This window comes from Eschrichtius robustus, chromosome 12 (genome assembly GCF_028021215.1).
Source record: "Eschrichtius robustus isolate mEscRob2 chromosome 12, mEscRob2.pri, whole genome shotgun sequence".
Taxonomy (NCBI): Eukaryota; Metazoa; Chordata; class Mammalia; order Artiodactyla; family Eschrichtiidae; genus Eschrichtius; species Eschrichtius robustus.
The window spans coordinates 77,989,871-78,011,526 of record NC_090835.1 but is presented as its reverse complement, the minus strand read 5'-3'; the positions used below and the strand labels follow the sequence as shown (position 1 = coordinate 78,011,526).

The 21,656-nt window shown below is 43.0% G+C and overlaps 1 protein-coding gene across 4 annotated transcripts in view; it reads right to left on the bottom strand.

The window, feature by feature from the left end:
* RUNX2 (RUNX family transcription factor 2) overlaps positions 1 to 8,556 on the bottom strand; it is a 227,034-nt gene extending 218,478 nt beyond the window's left edge. For 3 of the 4 annotated variants that reach the window (XM_068557094.1, XM_068557096.1, XM_068557097.1), the window contains exon 1: positions 7,400 to 8,280. In XM_068557094.1, coding sequence (XP_068413195.1) covers positions 7,400 to 7,774 — 375 coding nt within the window. In that variant the 5' untranslated portion in view covers positions 7,775 to 8,280. Of the gene's footprint in view, positions 1 to 7,399; positions 8,281 to 8,453 lie in introns of those variants that run through there. The other variant, XM_068557095.1, reaches the window with a different exon arrangement.
* Between the last annotated feature and the right edge of the window lie 13,100 nt (positions 8,557 to 21,656).

The following is a 21,656-nucleotide window of genomic DNA, read 5'->3' as shown; positions in this document are numbered from 1 at the left end:
CATGCTCCCAATACAATTTGTATGTAACTCTCATTAAAGCAGATTTCCTACAATGTGATGAAACAGACATTATCACTACACTTTAGAGCTGCATTTCCCTCACCCTTGAACCCTACCCCTAACACGCCTCCACTATACCCTCTGCTCAAGCCAGGGAAACAACCAAACAAACTTGTCAGTATTTCTTTCACCCTTCCTGTTCTCTTAGGCTGTTCCATTCCTGCTTCAGCACTTTGTTATTCAGTTTAAAATCTTAAAGCTGTCCTTAAATTACAGAAACCACTTCCTGAGCATCCCACTGGACTCAAATGATCCTCATTTCAAAGTACATATAGGAATGACCCATCTACTCCTTTTGATATGCTAGTCCAAAGCTATGAGACTCCCTCTTAGGAGCCCAGATTATATTAGACTAGAAATTACACAAGGCAAGGGCCTTCATCTGTCTTGTTCACCACTATACACCCAGCTCCCAAAACAGTGCCTGGCACAGAGTAAGTGTTTGATAAATATTTTTGAAATAAATAAATGAAAGAGCTCCACAAAGAGCACCACTTCCCACTGCCAATAGTCTATGAGAGACCCAGTTAAAGGTTGAGTCAGCATCCCCAGCTAGCGGCAATATGCCCTTGCTCCAAACTAGTTTTCTGACAACTTTTTCCATCCCAGAAGAGAGGGAATCCTGCCCACTATCCTTTACCCGGAATGTACGGTTACTCTATTCAATCTGAGAAGTCTCCCAGGTCAAGGGTAAATCCCTTGAGAACATGGCTTCCTTCCTGCATACTTGACCTAGTGCCTCAAGCGGCTGCTGAACACAGGTAACGCTGTACCCCTGATGGGGGCAATGTACTTTTCAACTTCTTGAATTCACAATGCCAAAAATGTGCACATTTGAAAAATACTGAAATACTGAAAAAACTGACTGTTTGCCAGTATTCATCTGAATGCTTGACATTTTTTACACTCAGAATATTGTGTTTTAACACCTGCTGTGAGGCTTTCTATGTCAAAGTAAATATGGAACTAGTAAGTGCACTAATGAAGGTAGAAAAGTTGTACTGTTTAGAAGAGAATTAATGCACCAAAAATCAAGAGGCCCCACTTCTCCCCCACCTCTGTTACACATCTGCTATGATCTCAAGTAACTTCATCTCCTGAAACTACCGTTTTCCAATATAAATTGGAAATCGTTTTTTTAAAGTCTGTAAAATGTAGAAGAGACTATATAAGTATAGAGTACAATCATAATCATGTACTTTTTGTAAGATGAGCAGGATAACTTCTGTTCCAAGTCAGCTGTGTGCTAAACACAGGCTTTTACTTATAAGCTTCCTTAAAGGGTTCGATTGAATATGTAATTTTTTACTTCATGTCCTGAGATATTTTTTGGTGTTGTTGAGAGATACAGGAGGACTGCTGATGGGTTTCACTCCAGGCTGGCTAAATTTCATTTTAAAAAAAGCGAAGAAATGTGCCCCAATATAAAGATTTTTAAGAGCTCTGGGACATTATTATTTTACTGCATATTTTTAACATAATGGATTTTTTTTAGTTAGAAGAAAAGGAAAATTGATTCAATATGGGAAAATACAAAAGAAAAGATCCCTAAGCGTGAAATACATAAATCCATTTTTCTTTGCTTAAGCAGTATAATTAAATATTAAATATTGGTATGTTTTATGCATTACATTTAATAACAAAACAAATAGGTCACCACAAAGTGTGTGAGTCTTCTATGAGGCTTACAACTTGGCCCGGAAAAAAAAATTGCTAACTAACAAGATATAGTGACAACTTTTCCTGTTATGGCTGAATTCTATTTTAATGGCTAAATATATTGGTTCTTTCTGCTATTCACTCTACCAAAGCAGACTGCCTAATGTTTTTCTGAGGAAAAAAGGGGGGATAAGAAGTAATGTATGTGCCTTTATATCAATCAGAAGTGTAATTATATGTTTGAGGGTTTAAACAAAAAGTAGATCTCTGAAGCTAAAAAGTTTCCCTTGGAGATTCTCGACTGTGTTTATCTAAAAGAAAACCAAAAGAATCAAGAAATTTTTACACATTTCATCTGTACCAAACCCAAGCAATGGAAAACACTTTAAGGGGTAGAGAGCAGTCAAAAATCGCCCTTTAACTAGTTAGGAGTTAGCACGCATTAAAATTTGTTTCCACACTACCCAATACAAAAAGTTGTTCTGCAAAGAATAATTTGTGACGAAAACTTAACAGTTACTTTTCTAGGTGCTTTTAACATATAAAATCTACATAATTCAAGAAACTTCATGCGGAAGAGGGAAGTAATTTTGTGTCCTGACACTTTAGAATAGAGAAAGAAGTTCCTTTATTTAGCGCACCTCATTATAACTAGCATTTAAATCACATGATACGGAGCTTGTGCAAAATAAAGTAAAAGAATATTTAACTCTAGAAACGCTATTGAAAATTTTTATGAGACTCCCTACGACTAAATCTGTGAGTTACTCTGAAAGAGGAACAATGGAGAATTAACTCAGGCCCTTAAAACTGTTTTTGTGGTTTTATTATATGGAAATTTAAATTGCCTATGACATTTTCACGTACAGAAGTCTAGTCTTCGCTGATCAATTACTCTTACAGACCAATATCACTGGGCACATTGCACTTGCAGCAAAATTGAAATATAATTATTTTTCAAGATAGAATCTTACCAAATCTTTCTTTGGAATACACAGAGAGGTAAGGGAGTAATTGCAAAAAGGAAAAGTTTTATTTCTACGATAATTATTTAAAGGTAACTTTAACTATCAAAAAGTTTCACAAATATTACAGTTATTTCTTAGAATCTAACTTAGAATTTAGAAAAACCTGGTTGAACTGTAGAGAAAAGAGTAAATACAATATAAAATATCATTTCATAATTTTTAAAATACATGTCAAAGAGAAATTTGATGGAAATTATTTCAATTTAAGCCAGAAATTTATGAGCCATGTATCAAGCTGGTTTAGATCATCTAACGATGGATATTCTGGAATTTTGAAAGGATACAAACAGCAATGCCAATGGGGAGAAAATAATGAACAATATTTTACCATGCCTGTTTTCAAATATAAGTTTTCTAAAATGTTTGAGTATTTATTTTCCATCTAAAATTATTTGTTTCCATTACCTTACCAGTAAGTTTCATATACTCAATCCTAAAATTTTTAACTTTAAATCATTTTTATTGCATTTAAAGGCATAACACAAAAATGTGTCTGTCTTTACATAACTTGAGATCTATTACGATTTACATAATTTTGCACAGCAACTCATAGTGGGTTTAGCAAAGTTTTAACAGGTTTAATAACCTGTTTTTCTTTGTTTAGGTATAATTACATTCAAAAAGACACAAACATAAAATCTGATCATTAAATATGTAAGGAAACTACAACTCATTATGTCAAATAGTTATTAGCTGCATACTTGCTTATGAAGAGAAAAATGGCCAATGATGTTGAAAAATTATTTTCAAATAGAAATTGCTCCATCATTTTGAAACCCTACTTATGACAAATACTGAAAGGTATCATTAAACATGCAGAATTAACTATGAGCAATAGATGATATATCTAAAACTGTGTTTTTTTTCTTTAACATTGCCAGAAAAACATATGATATTGGTAAATATATAGTCCAGCGTTTGCTAACTTAAAACAGTGCAATAGTCTTACACTACTTTTAGCTTTAAAATATACATCTGGACTTAAATTTTCTGCATAGTGTTTCAGCTTGAAGCTATTTAAAGCAGCTGAGTTATGAACCCTGAACACCAGGCTTCAGGGTGGAAATGCTGACAGACCCCTAACTTACAAGGGTGCTACTGGATACAGGGCTAACATGTTCTCTCCACTATTTCTACCTGACCATTAACTAATGAGCTGAATTTGCGTATTGCTTTTTCATCACTACAATTACCTAGGACAGAAAGGGCCTGGGATCTTCTAATAGTATGCCTTAACTATTTTAAGCTTTCAGTGAGATACACCTGAGAGAAAGGTTAAAAATATTTATTTCCATTTCCTTGACACCTGGGAGCACTGAACATTTCAAAACTGCAGAACTTTGTTAAAAATATAACGCTAATAAACAGCTTGGTGTATTTTAAAGTATACAAGTTGTTTTTGCACTTTTACATGTCAGAGTGTAAACGAATTAACTACTTTCGTATAATCCTAAAACAAGATCAGATGAACAACTCTAATATGTGACATGTCTTAATACAATACATTGCCAATATCATTCTGAAGTGCTGTTTTAAGTTAACGTATCGCAACACAGTCTACTGAATTCATTTCTGATTCTCTACCTTGCCGAGCTCAGTGTCACGGACATAAAATATGAGCTCAATAAATATTATATTGATTTGAATACCAGACTTCTCAACAATTAAGTTCTGTATTAAACATATTTACCTGTCTGCTATCTACCCAACAACACTATAATTTACTTTGTACATAGCTCTAAATATGACAGCCAAATTGCTGTCACCACTTTTAAAACTGAGACTTCTTCATATTACTTCTTCTTTGCACATGTATTTGATTATGTCGCAAGAGTCTAGAAAGTCTACAGCTCACAGGCTTTTATCTCGAAAGTAAGGTAAAAAGAGGTTGTTTTTACTAACATTCAGATGAAAACAAAAAAATTATTGTCAAAATCTGGATGTTCCAAATATCTACACATGTTTTCAACAGAGACAAAACTTCTATACTGAGTGGATCTCAGCTGTCGCCCGCTATTTGAATTTTGTTAAACACAGGTAGGGGGGTGGGAAAACATGAAAGTCAAGTTTTTGGTTAACTCAATTTAACTTTTAATTAATATGAATTAAAACATTCAATTTAATATGGCCATGTGTTATCTATGGTTTTGTTTACTGGTTAAAAGTAAACTTAATCTGTAATTAAAAATAAGTATGATGAATAGCAGGGAAGCAATTTATTTTTAAAATAATTTTAAAAGGGTGGTAGTGAGAAAACCTGAAGATAGCCAAATTATCTGAGAATAGCTTTAACTAAATTGTATTCTGTCTTTATGCCAAAAACATCCTTTCTATCCAAAATATTAATGCTCAGTATCAATTCAGCACCATATATGTAAGAATATAGTTCAAGACAGTTATACCTTAAACATGTTTAGCAGGACAAACGGAATGTAGAACATCAGACATCTAAATGACATCTTTTAAAAATGTAGGCACCCATCCTTAACGTTTTCATACCCTAACTTGTGGCATTTTATATATAAAATATCTATTTATTTGTATTATTTGCTGTTTTCATCCAGTGTTGTTTTTTTGTTTGTGTCTTGAGGGGCTTGTGGTGGGGGGGCGTGGAAACAAATTTCCGTTCTCACATAAGGCCAATTAGAAAATTCTGGGCCCTTGGAGGATGAATTGTAAAAGATATATCTTATGTGAAAATCCAAATTTCTACGATTCGCCTATACTCTGAGCTTTTCATATTTCAAGGAAGAAAAGCTTAACCTACAAAATGAGTGGTTTATAAAAGGAGAAATGGGACGGTTAAAACACACACACATTTCTTGAGCCAACTGCAAAATGAAACTTGCCCCAGAGTGCAACATCCCCTTTCCATAACAATTCATTCGATTTCTGTTCTGATACAAGACATAGCGAGATAACCAGCTCTAATTGACCTGGACTCCTCTTTCTTTCCACGCCACCCACACACGGAATCTGAATTGGTGCTCGTGGGGAGGGGGTGGTCAACAACCGGGAACTGCCAGTGGCCCGTGGGAGTTTGGCCCCAGGGTCCACAAGGGAGGAACTGGCAGGATTCCTCCCTTCCCCCCCTCCCCCCAAGGCCTGGCTTACCCTGCTCTCCACAATCCCAGAACCCAGGGGACCCAGGCCCACCTTCGCGGGTTCAGAGGCTAAACAGGGCCGGAAGCATCTTCCTGGGAGCGCTCTCGTCCCTGTCTGGCTCACCGCCCCCTCCATCCCAGACGCCTAGTCCCGAGAGGGAGCTCGGCCCGGGACCCCATCTCCCCAGCAACCTGGGACGCTCCCGGCCCTGCGGGCTCCGCGAGGGGATGAGGGCTGCCCGAGGGATCCCGATAGCCTTACGGAGAGACTCCGGTCCCTACACCCTCAACCTGCGGAGCCGCTGCCCGCGACTCCGGCTGCTGAGACCCGCCCTCAAACTAACGGGCCGGGAGGGCGGAGGAGGCCGCGGGGCGCGCGCAGGGCGCTCTCCAGCCCGGGAGTCACTCCCTCTGCGCCCAGGCCACGGGCCCGAGCCTCCCACGACCTCTCAGAAGCGGGAGGGACCTCTGGGGTCTGAGTCCTTAAAAGTAAGAATAAGGCGAATCGCACAATGTCACCTCAGTTTTCAAGGCGGGCGAGCCGAAGGCATTTCACAGGTTTCCCTTCTCCCTCCCGGGCGCGGCGAGGCGGGGAGCGGGTCCGGGTGGAAGAGGCGGCCCGAGCCCCCGCCCCCTCCATTGGCCCGCGCCGCCTTGCACTTGAGGGTCCGGCGCCGGGGACTCCCGGACTCCCCCGCCTCCGGGCGCGCGGCGACCCCTGCAGCCCCGCCTTCCTCCCGGTAGCGGGAAGGGGCGCGGGTCTGCAGACGGAGAAAACGCCCCCGTCCTGTCTGCCCCTCACTCGCTCCCTGAGTCCCTAGATTCGCCCGGGACCCTCTCGGATACTGATAATGCGGCCCACGCGCCGCAGCCCGCAGCCGGCACGCAGCGCCCCGCCCCGGGCGCAAACGCCCGGCGCCGGCACCCCACCAACACCGGCCCCCGAGTCCGGGAGGGGCCGGAGCCGCCGAGGCGCAAGCGGGTCAGAGAAGGGGGCGCCGAGACGGGCGGAGGGCGTTCGGTTGGGAAGGGAAGAGCGCGGAATCCCGGGGAGGGGCGGCGCGGCGGCCCGCGGTGCGGGCCCGGCCGGGATGCCGGGGAAGGGGACGCGGGAGTCTCGGGGGAGAACGCTGGGGATCCTCGCTCCTGGGGAGTGGGGGCGGGGTGGAGCACGTCCCGGCGGCGCCGCCGAGAGTGGGCACCTGGGGGCTCCTGGGGGAGGGGAGACCGCTCAGAGGAGTGGGTCGGGACGTTGGCCGGGAGGCTCCAGGGGTGATGAACGGATAAAGGGGACAAGGGCTGAAGTGGTGGCTACGGGCACAGGTGGGAGAGGGAAGGATCTGCGCGGGGTCACTAAGCCCCGAGCCCGCTGTGGGATCCGGAGGAAGAGGGCCAGACGGGGGTCCCTCGGGTCAGAGCCACCGAGGTAGGAGTCATGGAGGCCGTCCGGGTCAGGGGCCCGGCCCCCGTGGGCTTGGAAACGCCGGCGGGCAGGTCCCGCGGCGCCCGGCCGGGGGCGGGGAGCGGGGGGCGGCCGCAGCTTCTTACCTTGAAGGCCACGGGCAGGGTCTTGTTGCAACGCCAGTGCGAGGGCAGCACGGAGCACAGGAAGTTGGGGCTGTCGGTGCGGACGAGTTCAGCCGGGTGGTCAGCGATGATCTCCACCATGGTGCGGTTGTCGTGCGGCGGCCGCAACCGGGGCACCGCGGCCGCCGCGGCCGCCGCCGCTGCCGCCGCCGCCGCCTCCTGCTGCTGCTGCTGCTGCTGTTGCTGCTGCTGCTGTTGCTGCTGCTGCTGTTGCTGCTGCTGCTGCTGCTGTTGCGCAGCCACCACCGGGCTCACGTCGCTCATCTTGCCGGGCTGCAGGCTGCTGGAGGGGGGGCTGAAGCGCCGGCTGGTGCTCGGATCTACGGGAATACGCATCACAACAGCCACAAGTTAGCGAAGTGGCCGGGGGAGGGGGAGGAGGGTGGAAATGAGGGGCGAGGAGGAGGAAATTGGGGGGGTGGAGGCGAGACGGGGGAAAGGGGCTGGAGGTGATGGGGCTGAGGAGGTGAGAAATCAAGTTCGATGAAGCCGACTGCCGGGCGGAGTCTGACGGGAGCCAGAGGTGGCGGTGCGGAGCAATCGGGTTGCCGGGTGGGGAGACCCGGGAGGCGCAGATCTTGCCGGAGCCTTTGGAACACCCGGGATGGCAGCTGCGAACGGGCACCGGGATGTGTTTGGCCCGGGGAGGCGGGAGGCTTCAGTTTGCAGCAGCTTGTAGTGGGGTTCCCGTGGGGCACCGCGTCCTGGGTGCGCTGGCGCCCCCTCCCAGTTCGAGTCCGGCGGTGGAGCCGAGTGGGTTCAGCAGTCCAGCCCCGAGGCCAGCATCGCCGCGCGCTGCCCGCCACCGCCGCTCCGCGCCGCGCGCTGCTGCCCAGCTGCAGGCGTCCGCGCCGCCGCCCGCCCGCCCGCGCCGCTGCCGCCGCCGCCGCCTCCTCCGCGGCGGCCGCCGCTCCCCCCGCGCCGGCTGCACACTCAGATTCCTCCCGCGGCGGCTGCCAGCCCGGCTCCCCGGCTCGGCTCCTTCCTTTCCCTTCTCCTCTTCTCGCCCTCTCACCGCCACCTCCTCGCATCCACTCTCTCCTGCTCTTTGCAAAGCTCCCCTGACCCTCGTGCTTCGAGGTGCCAGGAGGTAAGTCGCGGGCAGCGGATCTCGGGGCAACGGATCTCGAGCCTGCGAATCGCAGCCGCTGCCGCCGCCCGCCGGCCGCGAGAAGGAGCCCCCGGGGCGCCGCGCGCAGCTTCGGAAGCCGAGAGAGGCGGCCCCGGTCTACGGGGATCTCGCCTGCTCGCGTCCTCTTGCTTCTCGCCTCCTCCCCCCAAGACAAGGAACCCCCTCTTGGTCGGAGGAGGTTGAAGTTGAGACGCCAGAGAGTCGCCGGCTGATCTGACTGTCGTTATTTTTCGTTGTAACTTCAGGAGAGGAGGAAGGAAAATTCTTGAGCGTCTGTGCTGACTTCTCAGCTCTCTTCACCCTTCCCCCACCCTACCCCCCCCCCCTCCACCTCTGCCGGAGCGGCTCCCGAGGGAAGAAAAGATTTTGCAGGGTTTGGGTGTGTTTTTTTTGTTTTGTTTTGTTTTTGACTTAAGTGACACAGAAACTTGGGATGGAGGGGACACTTGTCAAAATACTTTTTAGAAACTCAAGTGGGTGGCTGGACACTTTTTTCTTCTATATTCAAACTAGTCGTTCCTAGAGAACAAGGATGAGTTTTTTAAGGACTGGAAAACTGTCAGCTTGATGATTAAAATAAGTTGCAAAAACCCTCGCTGGGGGAAAACCCCAGCAGTTTTCCATGAATCTCAATCTTTTATTGTCTATTTTGCATCTAAAACTAGGTCTAATGTCTTAACTTTCTCCCCCACCACTCCCGGGGAAAAAAATAAAACTACAAAATAAAATATTCAAAATGCTTCAATGGCTATTTATTTATGTATTTATTTCCCAATGTGGGTTTAAAAAGCGACTTTGGATCCCCCAAAAAGTTGTGGTCGAGAGGATGAAGGAGCGCAGAAAAAAAACCCGGCAGTTTTACCTAAAATGTGGTTTTTGGAGGCTGGGATTTCTAATGATTAGGTTTTTGTGGTTTATATAGACACGACTCTGGCTAAGGCGATCATTACGCTGATGAGAGTCAGAAGCACGTGGGTGTCTCCGACCAGCCTCAAACTCTGAGCCTTCAAAACAAATAAAACAATGTGGGGCGCCCGCAGAAGCCGGGAAATCCGCTTGAGGCTATTGCACCCCTAAGAAGGGGGCACCGGGCCGTTTCCCCTCCTCGTAGTGTACTGCTACGTTCCTTGCTGTCAATCTCCTTTAAACCTCGCAAAGCTTGAAAACTTGTCTGCAAAAAGAATCATCAGTTGCCAGAGTTTCAAAGATTCCTAACAGCGTAGCTGACACTACACAGTAATACGTGATTTTATAAAAGAAATGAAGTTATAGTGCCTCCTCTTCGGAGTATTCAGGAAGAAACATAGTTGAGTCATCACTCATCGGCCCCCCCCCCATCTTACTTAAATCAATCCACGTACCCGTTAATCGGCATTTTTATTGCTCAGCGCAAACGCCTCTCTCACCCTGGTAGCGACCTGCCACGACTCTCTCTCCCGCTTTTTAAAGCGTCGCTTCCACTAGCCCAGCGGGCGCTTGGGGGTCTGCGCCTTTGAAGGGGCCTGGAGAGTGTGGGGGGCGCGGAAGAAGGGACCTGGTGTCTGTCGAGGTCTCTGGAGCCTATTTCAAGCGCAAGATGAACTTGGAGAGCTGTAGTTGAGTGGCTTGGGGACCAGGATTGCCCTCTAAATAGATGCTCTCTCGACTGCGGGGCCTCCAGCCATGGGAGCGGAGGTGGGGCGGGGGTGGCTCGGCGAGCGCCCTCGCGGGGGTAAGGATGCGGTCCAGGGGACACTGCTCTTTCCTCTTTGGGGCTTTAGTTTTACCTTCCCTTTCCCCATCCACAACTCCACGCGTCCCTCGTCCGGCTTTCCCTTCCCCAGTTTTCTCCCCCACGTTCCTGCCTCTCCCTAAAAATCCCCCCGCAGACGCGAGCCTCCTCGCCGCGCCCCTCCCGCCTCCTCGGCCTTCCCACGGCCGCCTGCCACCCTGGGTGACTCATTCTGCATCACCCGCTGGGACACCCCCTGCCCAACCTACTCCTCGCCGCGGCCCACTGGCCTCGGAGCCCGGGCGCCCCCGGCATGCGAGGACCCACTCATCCCGACGGACTTGATGCGCAGCGAGGAACGGAGCTGTCTCCTGCGCCTGTGATTTTTAATTATCTTTTCGGTCACAGGGGAGAGCTCTAACCCCGGGCACTGCCGCGCTGCAGGCGCGCGCCAGGGTAGGGTCTTCCCAGCCTCACGCGGCCGACCAGCGAAGGGAAGTCAGGCTTACCCTTCCAAAAAAAAAAAAAAAAGAAGAGAGACCAGACTGCCTGCGTTAGTTTCCTACCTGACACCCCCGCCCCACCACTTAGTCACATGCACCGGAGCACACACGCCTCACACATCCCCACACTGACACATAAATACACATACACAACTCACACACAAGACTTTTGTTTTTTGGTTTTTGGGGGGGTTTTTTTTGCCTTTTAGCGGGGCAGTTTTATTTCGGGCGCGTTGCACCTCAGTCTATCAAAGATCTCTCACTTTTTTTGTTGCGTTTTTGAATGTGTAGGGGCTGCAAAGGAGGAAAGAAGTTACCGGAAGCTGATTATTTCTGTGGTCAAAGGGAGATAAAAATTCAGTAACTACCGTAGTCGGTGTTATGCCGCCTTCTTTGGAGTTGTCCTTCTCCCTGGAAATCCACAGGACCGGGAACTACCAGAAAATGTGGTGCTCAGTAACAGTCAATATTTCAAATATGGGCGACCAGACGGGCTTTTTTGAATAAGAACTTCTAGGGCAGTTGAACTTAAGTAATCATCATGGGGACTTTTCCTCCTCTTTCTTTCTCCATTGCTGTTTTGTCCGTTCTTTGTTTTACTTGGTGGATAGCAAAATATGCAGGCCTCAATGTTTGGGTGCTTTGACTGGGGATTTTAAGGGCTATTTAATCAATGGTGAATTATTTATTTTAATTAATCATATCCGGTAATTCAGCTTTATAGCCGTCCTTGGACATCCTCCCTCCATTTCACATTTCAGTGGAGCTAATATAAGCAACTCTTGGAAGTTACTAGTCTTGGATCCCTTAAAATATCCTACAGTTATTTATAATGGGGAAATGAAATTTTCCACCGAATACCCTAACAACGTTTCAGGTATCTGGCACAGCAGATTTTCAGTCTCCTTTCAAAAATATCCTCTTGCTGAACATTCACGCTTTCAACTGGAGCTGACTGAGCCTGGAACAGATGATGTCTTGGCTCAGAGTGTTATACTTAAAGGAAGAAAACATTTTTACAGACCCCTAAACTGAACCTCTCCTGGTAATAGTAGGCACAGAGGGAAACTGTGAAATTTTACATGTGTGTATTTTGTGCTATAGTTGGTATGATCTCACTCTTGGGCTTAGATTTTTTTTTCTACCCTGAAATGCTCAGAACAAATCACCCAAAAGATTTCTCTTCAGAAGCATGCCCCTTTTCTGTTGTATGTTATGGCATAAAAACATGCACACGCACACACACGTGTTTTTCTGAACATGTGCCTATTCCGGAAAATACAAGCATAATTTTTCCCTCCATCTCCTTTAACGTTTAATATAACTGTTTAGTAACAACACCTGGAAATTCTGACTTTCCAGACAAAGAAAATGAGATGTGAAACGGTCAAGTTATTTATCTAGTCAAAGAACTGAACTCCCAAAACCAGGACAAGAATCCATGCTTCTTTCATTCAGGTTTCATCTTCTAACCACTAAATTATTTTATATATACTTTTTTCTTGATGAAAAGTGAAAAAGTCACTGTGAAATTGTAAAACAGTTTTCAATGGGCCAGCTAATAAAGTGGGACAACCTTTCAGATGTGCAGTAAAAAATAATGGACATATCGATGATTGCTAAAGTTTTGAATGGTTGTATGGGAAAACTTTATAAATAGAACCATCTTTAGAGAGTTTTCCTTTGAACCGTAATTGAGTGAAAGTCACCCAGCCCTTGTAGAAGTAGCACTGCCAGTAGACCAGGTGTTGTCACACTACAGCCCACAGGCCAAATCTCGCCTGATGCCTATTTTTGTATAACCCACAAGTTAAGGATGGTTTTTGCATTTGCAAATAGTTGGGAAAAAATTAAGAGAAGAATAATATTCATGACACATGAATCTGGTGTAAATTCAAATGTCAGTGTCCACAAAGTTCTATTGGAACACGGCTTTATTCATTTAATTATGTATTGTCTGTAGCTGCCTTTGCCTAAAACAGCAGAATTGTGTAGTTGTGAAAAGGACTGCATGGTCTGCAAAGCCTAAAATATTTAATATCTGTTTTTTTTTTTAAACAGAAAAAGTTTGCCAATGCCTGCCCTGAAGAGAAAATAATGCAGGATTCTGGTGGAATGGGACAGCAGAAAGAAGTAGCTATTTCAGAAGATGGAAGGATGGAGTGTGTATAAGGTCCAAATTGGTTCTTTAAAAGTGAAAGTTTTTTCATCTAACTTATTCTTTTCTGTATAAAATGTTAATCAGTTAGAATAATATTTTTCACTTAATCATTTTATATGGGCCAAAATGAAAATCGGAGAATGAGAAGTTAGTGTGTTTGCATGAGGTCTTTAAGCACCATTGTCTTACACATCTCTATATGTCAACATCTTCCATTATCCTTCACAGTGAGAGCACATTAACTGCATAGAGAGACAAGAGTAAAGAAACTTCCATGTAGTCTGAACGTGAAAAAAAATATGTATGGCTTGTACAGGTTTATTCCATGTGTTCTACAAATGATTACACAAGAAACGTAAATGAGCTTACCAAGAATTTTCTGGTATACAAGATTTTCAAAAGTCCTATATATACTTTTAAGATAGCTTAATAACTTCAGTGACCCCAAAACTTTCTGTCATATTTTGTTCATTTTAATTTTTTATACAGTTCAATACTGTATGATTTGTTGTAAGCTCGCTCAATTTTTCCCTTTGTCAATGGACCTGTAATAATTTGCATGGCTGTAACAAGAGATGAATGTTTGTAGTTAAAGGGCTTAGCATCATAAACCTTTCCTTGTTGTTCCAGTTAGCATTCCCATGGACCATTTTCAGGTATTTAAAAGAGAGTACAGCATTGTCATAAAAAGGCTGATGCTTGCCATATCATTACCACATTTATGAAGCACCTGTCTAATTGTACTTCAGGAACAACGCTGACTAGAGTGGCACATGTGTTTGACGATAGTATCAACTTACTGAATGACACCCTTTTTACCTCAGGCGACCAATATAATTTCTAAAAATCTCATTTATTACCCAGGAGTCAGAGAAATAAGGCTCATCTTCTTAAATCAGCCCTTTGGTATTTTGGTGTTGGTAATTGTCCTATGTTGGTGGCAGTGATCTCCGAGAAGTAGTGGAATATTATATGTAAAAGTTGACAAATGTCTGTGATGAAGCATCTAAGAACACCCTAAAAGGAAGTAATAATTTAACTTCCGTAGTAATTTAACGTAGTAATTTAACCATTCTTTACTGATGTGCTTGCATTTTACTTTCAAGGCACCAAGGCAGGTTGCTATCCAATTCTAATCCCACTGCCCACGGTTCTACAGTTTCACTCTAGACTTTGGGATGGTGGCCTGAACCATTTGTCCCCTCTCTCCAACTTGCCTTCAGGGTGAGAAACATAAATCGTAGTAGTCTTAGTCCAAATAACAAAGTACAAAATCAGCATTTGCGCAGTCTGAGAAATTTGAATTACCAACTAGAAAGGTAGGAAAAATAGAAGAGGAAAAAAAGAAAAGAATAGCAATAATCCAACTTGGTTCTCTTAGCTGCAATCCTAGGGGAGGCCAGTTCTGGGTCACCATCCTAAGTGTTTTATTCCTCTGTATTTCATATTCAGAAACTCTTCCTCCAGTGTTTTCCCCCAGGATTTCCTGAACTAGACTTTTCTCAGAGAAAGCACTTTCTTTTTCCCATCTAGCCATAATCAAGTTCTATACGCAATGCTTCTTTTATCTTTTTTAACTTCAGATGAATTATCTGAATTATTTTTTTGTCGGGCGGGATCTGTTAATCACACTCCTCTAAGTCACATTTTTTCCCCAGATCATTTTTCTTCCCTAGAGGAGCCAGTTATCAACTTATTACCTCTCAGGTCCAAATTCATCTTTTTACCTGCTCTGTGAAAATGGATCTGGGCCCTTTAAATATTTCTCCTTACCAGCTGGCATTGACATTTTGTCAGTAGGGGGCATTGGAGAAACGTTACAGAGGGAAAACGGTTTGCTTCCTGGTTCCCTTGTGCTCAAAAGGGCAGGTTGCTACAGCCCTTCAAGTGTAGCTTCTCTAGCTCCTAGCTTTTCCAGCACACACTCCAGCAGTTTCCCCAGGGCCCAGCTGCTGCAACAAAGTTGGTTTCTCCAGTGCCAGGCTCCTGCTGTGCACAGCCAGCCGCCAGCAGCACCCAGCATTTTCCCCCAGCACCCTCCACCTTTGACTGTTTTGTAGCAATGTGTCTCTGGTAAGTCATCTACTTGGGAACAGCTTTCCCTAGCAGCCTAGAGGGCAGATTGCCAGCAAGTTCCACCAGTGCAACTTCTCTGCCATCCAGGGAGTCAAGGCTGTGCTCTCCCAATAAGATCTGTATCTCAGCCCAGGGGGAGGAAAGAAGAGGACTCTTTCTTGGTTCCTCTGTTTCAGTCCTGAGGACAGTGGATGCTCTTATTCCTATAGTCTAGAGTTCTCTTGACTTCTTTCTAGCCAATTCTTTGTTACTCCAATCCATTTTTATAGTCCACAATTATATTAAACTTCCCTTGTTCAAATTACTGTGTGGTCTCTCTTTCCTCATTGTTCCCAGACTGATGTTACAAGGGTTTAAAATTTTCTGGCCCCCATGATGTACTTGCTCACAGTGTTTTCCATTTGCGGTCACACCTTTTGGGTCATTATAAGATGAGCATTTCCAACGTTACATCACATCTATTTGACTTATCTCTACCTGAGAAGTGTGATAAATATATACTTAGAAGACACTGGGAATTCCCCTGGCGGTCCAGTGGTTAGGACTCAAGGCGCTTTCATTGCCGGGTCCTGGGTTCGATCCCTGGTCGGGAAACTAAGATCCCACAAGCCGCATGGCACAGCCAAAAAATAAAAAAAGAGGACAGAGAGTAGAGGTAAAATGGGTCAATATTCTCCCCCTCAGAGTCTCTTGACATCTGTCATGAAATCCCATAGTCCACACTTCAATTAAAATATACATAAATAAAATCACACACAAAAATTCCAGAGCTGCTCCATGCCTAGATCCAATAAAAAGCCAGAATCAGGGAAGGTGGATAGATATCTTGCAGGATCTGGAGAGCAAAATGCTACTGCCCAGGAAAGACAGGGAGCCGGATTAAATGATGCTGCCTTATTGTACTTGAAGTCAGAGACTAGGCGATGCTATGTTTCTACAGTAAAATAAACCAGAGAAACACTGAATGAAACAAAATAAATAGACTTAGTACTGTCAATTTTCTCCCAGCTTTTAATATGCTATAGGTATCTTGAACCACCACGGAAGAAACTAGAATATAGCATTTCCCAAATTTACTTAATTATTTCTTCTGAGCAGATTTAAAGTTCTTTGAAGTGTTTTTAGAAAATCCATAGCTAAATCAAAGTAGAAAAAAATTGTTGGAACATTAAAGGGACTATCCTGTCTAAGGGAATATTGTAATGTAGTGGGGAAATAAAGTTGGCTAAGCTACTTATAGCTAGGTCATGGGGACCCTGGTACCATGATTCCTACCTTTGTACACATTTACAGGAGGGACAATGTTTAGGCTGCTTCTAGAAGCCTTGCTCTTGGTCCTCATCCCACTATCCCAGCCCATTCATCCTTCTTGATCTGAACAGAGGAGTTGAATGGAAGCTTTTCTGGGCAGGGCCAGTAGGAGGGTGAGGCAGAAGAGCCTGCAAGGGTGGGGTCCAATCCTATCTTATTTTATTTTATTTTTTATTTTTTGGCCACACTACAGGGCATGTGGGATCTTAGTTCCCTGACCAGGGATCGAACCTGTGCCCCCTGCAGTGGGAGCATGGACTCTTAACCACTGGACCACCAGGGAAGTCCCCATCCTATCTTTATTTAAAGTTTTGATAATTTGCTAATCGTGGATCTTTTGGTATTAAATTTGATTTTTAAGAATACTGCATGAAAATATTATCTTGAATAATGGGTTTCTTGGAACGCCCTTAAATTTTGCACTCAAGGCTAGTGCCTCAATTCATTTCATCCTAATCCTGGCCCAGCTCTGTGGGGATGCGGAACTTACAGAGCAATTCCTGACCTCCTTGCTTTGTCACCATCTTTCCTCTTTTAAATATATTACTAAATGTAAATACAAATTGCAATAATTCCATATTCTCCCACAAAAGAACATACCTTATAACTTTCAGTACCTAACTGAGGTTTCAATGGCAGATATAACAGAAGAGTTTGACCTTCAATAATATAAAAAATAATATGTAAGGGTAACTCTGTGTGTGTGTTTACCTGGTTATCACTCTTTGGCAACAAAAATACAAATTATCTGCTTTTAATTATGCAATTTTTTTGGCCACTTGGTTGTGGGATCTTAGTTCCCCGACCAGGGATTGAACCTGGGGCCTCGGCAGTGAAAGCACAGAGTTCAACCACTGGACTGATAGGGAATTCCCTATTATGCAATTTACAAAAGGCAAAAATGTGTCTTCTTTGTAGTTTAACGCTGTTTTAGAAGAACTATCTTCAATTTTATTTAAATTAAATATGTTGCAAACACGATACACTTAGAGCCTGTTACTTTTCATTTCTGTAAGTGCAGTATTAGTGTTAAATTCATTAGATTCTTTTAATAAGTTAAATGGATTCCATTATCAAATCTTTATAGGAGTTTTATAAGAGACAATTCCTACTGGTGTCAATGTCGTAGAAATAAACTTTCACCAGCATGGGGAAAAAAAAGTAAGATATTAAAAAAAAAAAAAGCTTATTTGGCCACTGTTCTTTCCTCTGTCAATACAGTTCTTTTTCTGTTAATTCACATCTTTGCCCAGAGAATATATTTATTTCTCTTTCCTAAGTAAAATCTCTAACTTTCTATAGTTTTTGATGACCAGGTTTGAGGCTTAACCGTGACGTGTTGATTCTTAGGCATTCTGAAATACGGATTTTTCACATGCCTTAAAATCAAACTTTTTACTTGACTCTTCCTAGCAAGTCTTAATTAGGATTTTGACTTCAACATTTAGGTCAGACTTATATGTATATGGCTAATGAACAAATCTAAAATCTTATTTGACGCTATTCTCATTATTGTCAAGTAAAAAAGAAACTGATGAAATGTTCCAGATCTTCATCTGATTTACTTAGTTTAAAGCTTATTCTTCTCTAAGATTGCTGAAAATGTGGGTTGCATCTAGTAGTTTCATTGAACATAACTGTTTTTTCCTGTTTTTAACTTGCTTCACTGTTTATCCTTATTGAAGGGTATTATTATGGTGTGCCCATAACTGTAAACATGGAAACTAGTTGAGGTGTTACAATTTATTACATATTGTCATTCAAGATTTAATCATGGCTTCTTTGATGCTGACAGTATTGTTGACACAAAAATAAATATCTTTTTTCAAAGGTATCTGTGATAAAACTTGAACTATGGAAAATGTATTAATAAGCAGAGAATTACTAGAAGTATGATACATAGAGCCATAACTTAGAGTCAGCTTTGCAATTTGAAAGTTTTTCAATTCTCAACTTTGTTTTACAAACTTTTATAAACTCAACAATAAAATTTCCCTCTGGCAAGAATATTTCCATTCAGAACTAAACTTTCTATAGAAGATTTCCTACTGTCAGTGTTACAAATTTTAAAACTGGAAGAAAAATAGTTGGAAAGTTGCTTTGTGCTTGTCATTGAAAAAAGGGGGGGGGGGTGACTTATATCTAAATAAATTAAAGCCTAAACAGTCCATCAGCGATTTTTATTACGCATGTATGAAAAGAAAAAGAAATTCGCTTTAATTCATTCACTTCACCCTTGAAATCATTGTATTATGTGAAAATCTTACGTGGCCTTGATAATTTTAATACAAGTTGCTCAACTTTCATTTCTTCTCTGTCAGAGAGCATGCAATTTGAAGCCACTGAAAGAAAAAAAACTTTCAGAAGGTTTATATTGGAGTGGAGACTTGGTCTCTTCCCTCTGAACTCCCTTCCAGGAGCACAGCAACATGACCACATGTGAGCTATAGCTCTTCTCGGCACATTTTAGAAGAGAGGGTAGAGGTGCAAAATGGGAAGTGTACTGGCACATCTTTTTAACTAACTCCCCGTAAAACCTGGAACAAGGGCTCCAGACCAACATGTCCTATGACCTCACAGAAATTTCCATCTGAAGATTCATTCCATAAACCAATCAAGGTCAATAAGTCCAATATACCTAGCTCATTGTTCCAAGCAGAAAGGGAAACAAGGGACAACATTTATACTGCAAAGGCCCACTGTACGCAGTCCTTATTTCCCCCCATCTTTATTAATACTCCTACTGAACACAGGATTGTGAACTCTGTAATGGTAGGGACTATATTTGTTTGGCTCACAAATAATCTGGAACCATAACACTGAAGAAGTCCAGGGAATTCCATTCCTACTATGTTCCACATGTACGCAATGTGAATAATGTTCCCTGGAGTGGTGTAACATGGTAGCCCTAGATAGCCCTGGCAGCTAGCGTAAGGCCTGGCTTATAGTATGTGACCAATATATATTAGTTGACTGAATGAATGAATATTCCCTGTTAGGCAGAAACTTGGGTATCAAGATAAACTAAGAAACTTGAGTATTAAGATAAACTAGTCTTCTCCATCATTTTCCACTTCTAGTCTATCACCTAATTCTATTAATGCTACTACCTGAATATCATTCATATCTATTTTCTTTCCATATCCATTACCACTGCATTAGTTCAAGCCTCTATCATCTTGAATCTCAACCGCAAGAGACTTCTAGCTTATCTCCCTGACACCATTCATGCCTGCCTCAATCCCAAATCATCCTCCATGTTACCATCAGGGGTCTCTTTATAACACAATTTCAACCATGTCATTGCATGGCTTGAAACTCTTCAGTGGTTCTATATCATCTATCACATGGGACAGGGGATAAAACCCTTCACGATCCGGCCTTCTCAAGTTATCATCACAGAACCACAAGTACAGGGGTTAAAAGGTGAAACCCAAATTTGAAAACAAACATATCTTATGAAAAACCCCAACCTACACATCTCCTACTATCCCTTGCCCCCAAATCAGCCACATTTTCTCTCTCTCTTTCATCAATGCTATTGCAATTTGCGTTTACTTCCATTATTGCACTCATCACCTGAATTCTCTGTTCACATACATGTCTCTCAAAGAGAGTGTAAATTCCTTGAGGGCAGGGATTGGTTTTATTCATTTTTCATCCTCAGCACTTAGCATAATTTCTAGACTACAATAAGTGCCTATAAATATTTGTTTAAATGAGTCAATGTATAAATAAACTTACTTAAAATTCTGTTTCGACCTGAATTTTCTGTCCTTTAAAATAGGAACTTTTCGTGTTATTGAATCCTATGGTTCTGTCTGAAATGATCAAATACTGATGAGGATGTGGAGCAATGGGAAGTTTCTTACATTTTATTGAGACTGTGAATTGCAGGGAAAGACTTGGGATCACAGCTTGGTAATATCTAGTAAAGGTGAAGCTACACATATACTCTGTGACTTTGCAATTCCACACCTAAGTATCTACCCTGGATGCGGAACACATAGAAAATGATGATAGGTTACACGTTTTACTGGAGTAAAGAAATTAGAGGCTTGTGCTTGCAGGCAAGGAAGTGCGGCTTCCACTACTTCAGCCCACCCTGTGTCCTGAGTGCTCAGGGATCAATAATTTTTGCTGTATCAGTGGTCTTCAAACCCGGTGTAATGTGGTTTGCTGTATTATTTAAGAATACTCACTCTGCTTTAGAAAATCAGAGAAGCAAATGAGGATAAATGAAACTAAATACAGAAGCTAGTCGTTTGTAAGACACATTAGACATAAAGGAAATAGAGCGTATGTGTACTTAACGTCAATTGGAAGGGATAGAAGGACCAAGAGCATCAAATAATCACGACACACTAAGTAAATATGAGGCACTCAATATTCCCAGGGTCTTAAATGGGCATCCCATTGATGACATCCATTCTGGCCCATGTGTCCTCTGCCCAATAAACTCAATAGCTCCTCATCAATCTAATGGGTAAGCTACAACTATGACCAGGTGTACCATAAGCAAGTGTGTACTGGTTCTAGGTACCTTCCTTCTGCAGAACACTGTTGCATAAACCTCCACTCTGGCTTGTAACCACACCATCAGGAGAATGTTAAAGCATCAGAGAAAGAAATGAAACAAACTTTGCATAATTTGGAAATATGCACCCTATCCTAAGTGTATCAATCTATACCATCTCTATCCTCTTGCTTCTTCCTCTGATTTCAATTAATTCAATCAATTGCATGATTCAAGATTCTTAATGTGGTCTGTACGCCTTTAGTTCAGTGACAAATAGGTTGCCTTAGTGTTCTTAGAGGCTACCATTGATTGCATCAAGATAATTTCCCACATAATGCTGGGTTACATGTACCCCTACAGGACATGAGAACTTTCCAGGAACACAAATTGTTTTAAGAATTAATTTTAAAATCCTCAAAGTCATATATACTTAAAAGTGATCTTCCTGGGAACTTGCCTGTGCTTCACATTTTCTCTCTTTATATTTCCCTTTTCCCACTTCACAAAAGAAAGGATACCTCCTGGCCACCTTCCCTTCCTATTGAGCATTGCCCCAGGGCAAATTAAAAATCTCCTGGCTGCCACACAGAACGTCCATTAATCAAGACACCCAAAGCACCATTTCACTCTACTCCTTAAGAGATGCATTTCCAAAACAAGTTTGACTTTCATGTTCAGTAATTATTTATAAAAGAATATAATGTATTTATGTTGTTTTCATCAATTGTATACTATGGGAACACTAATAATACAATAACTCAAACCAGAAGAAGTATTTTAACAATTAGAAACGTATGGACCTAGG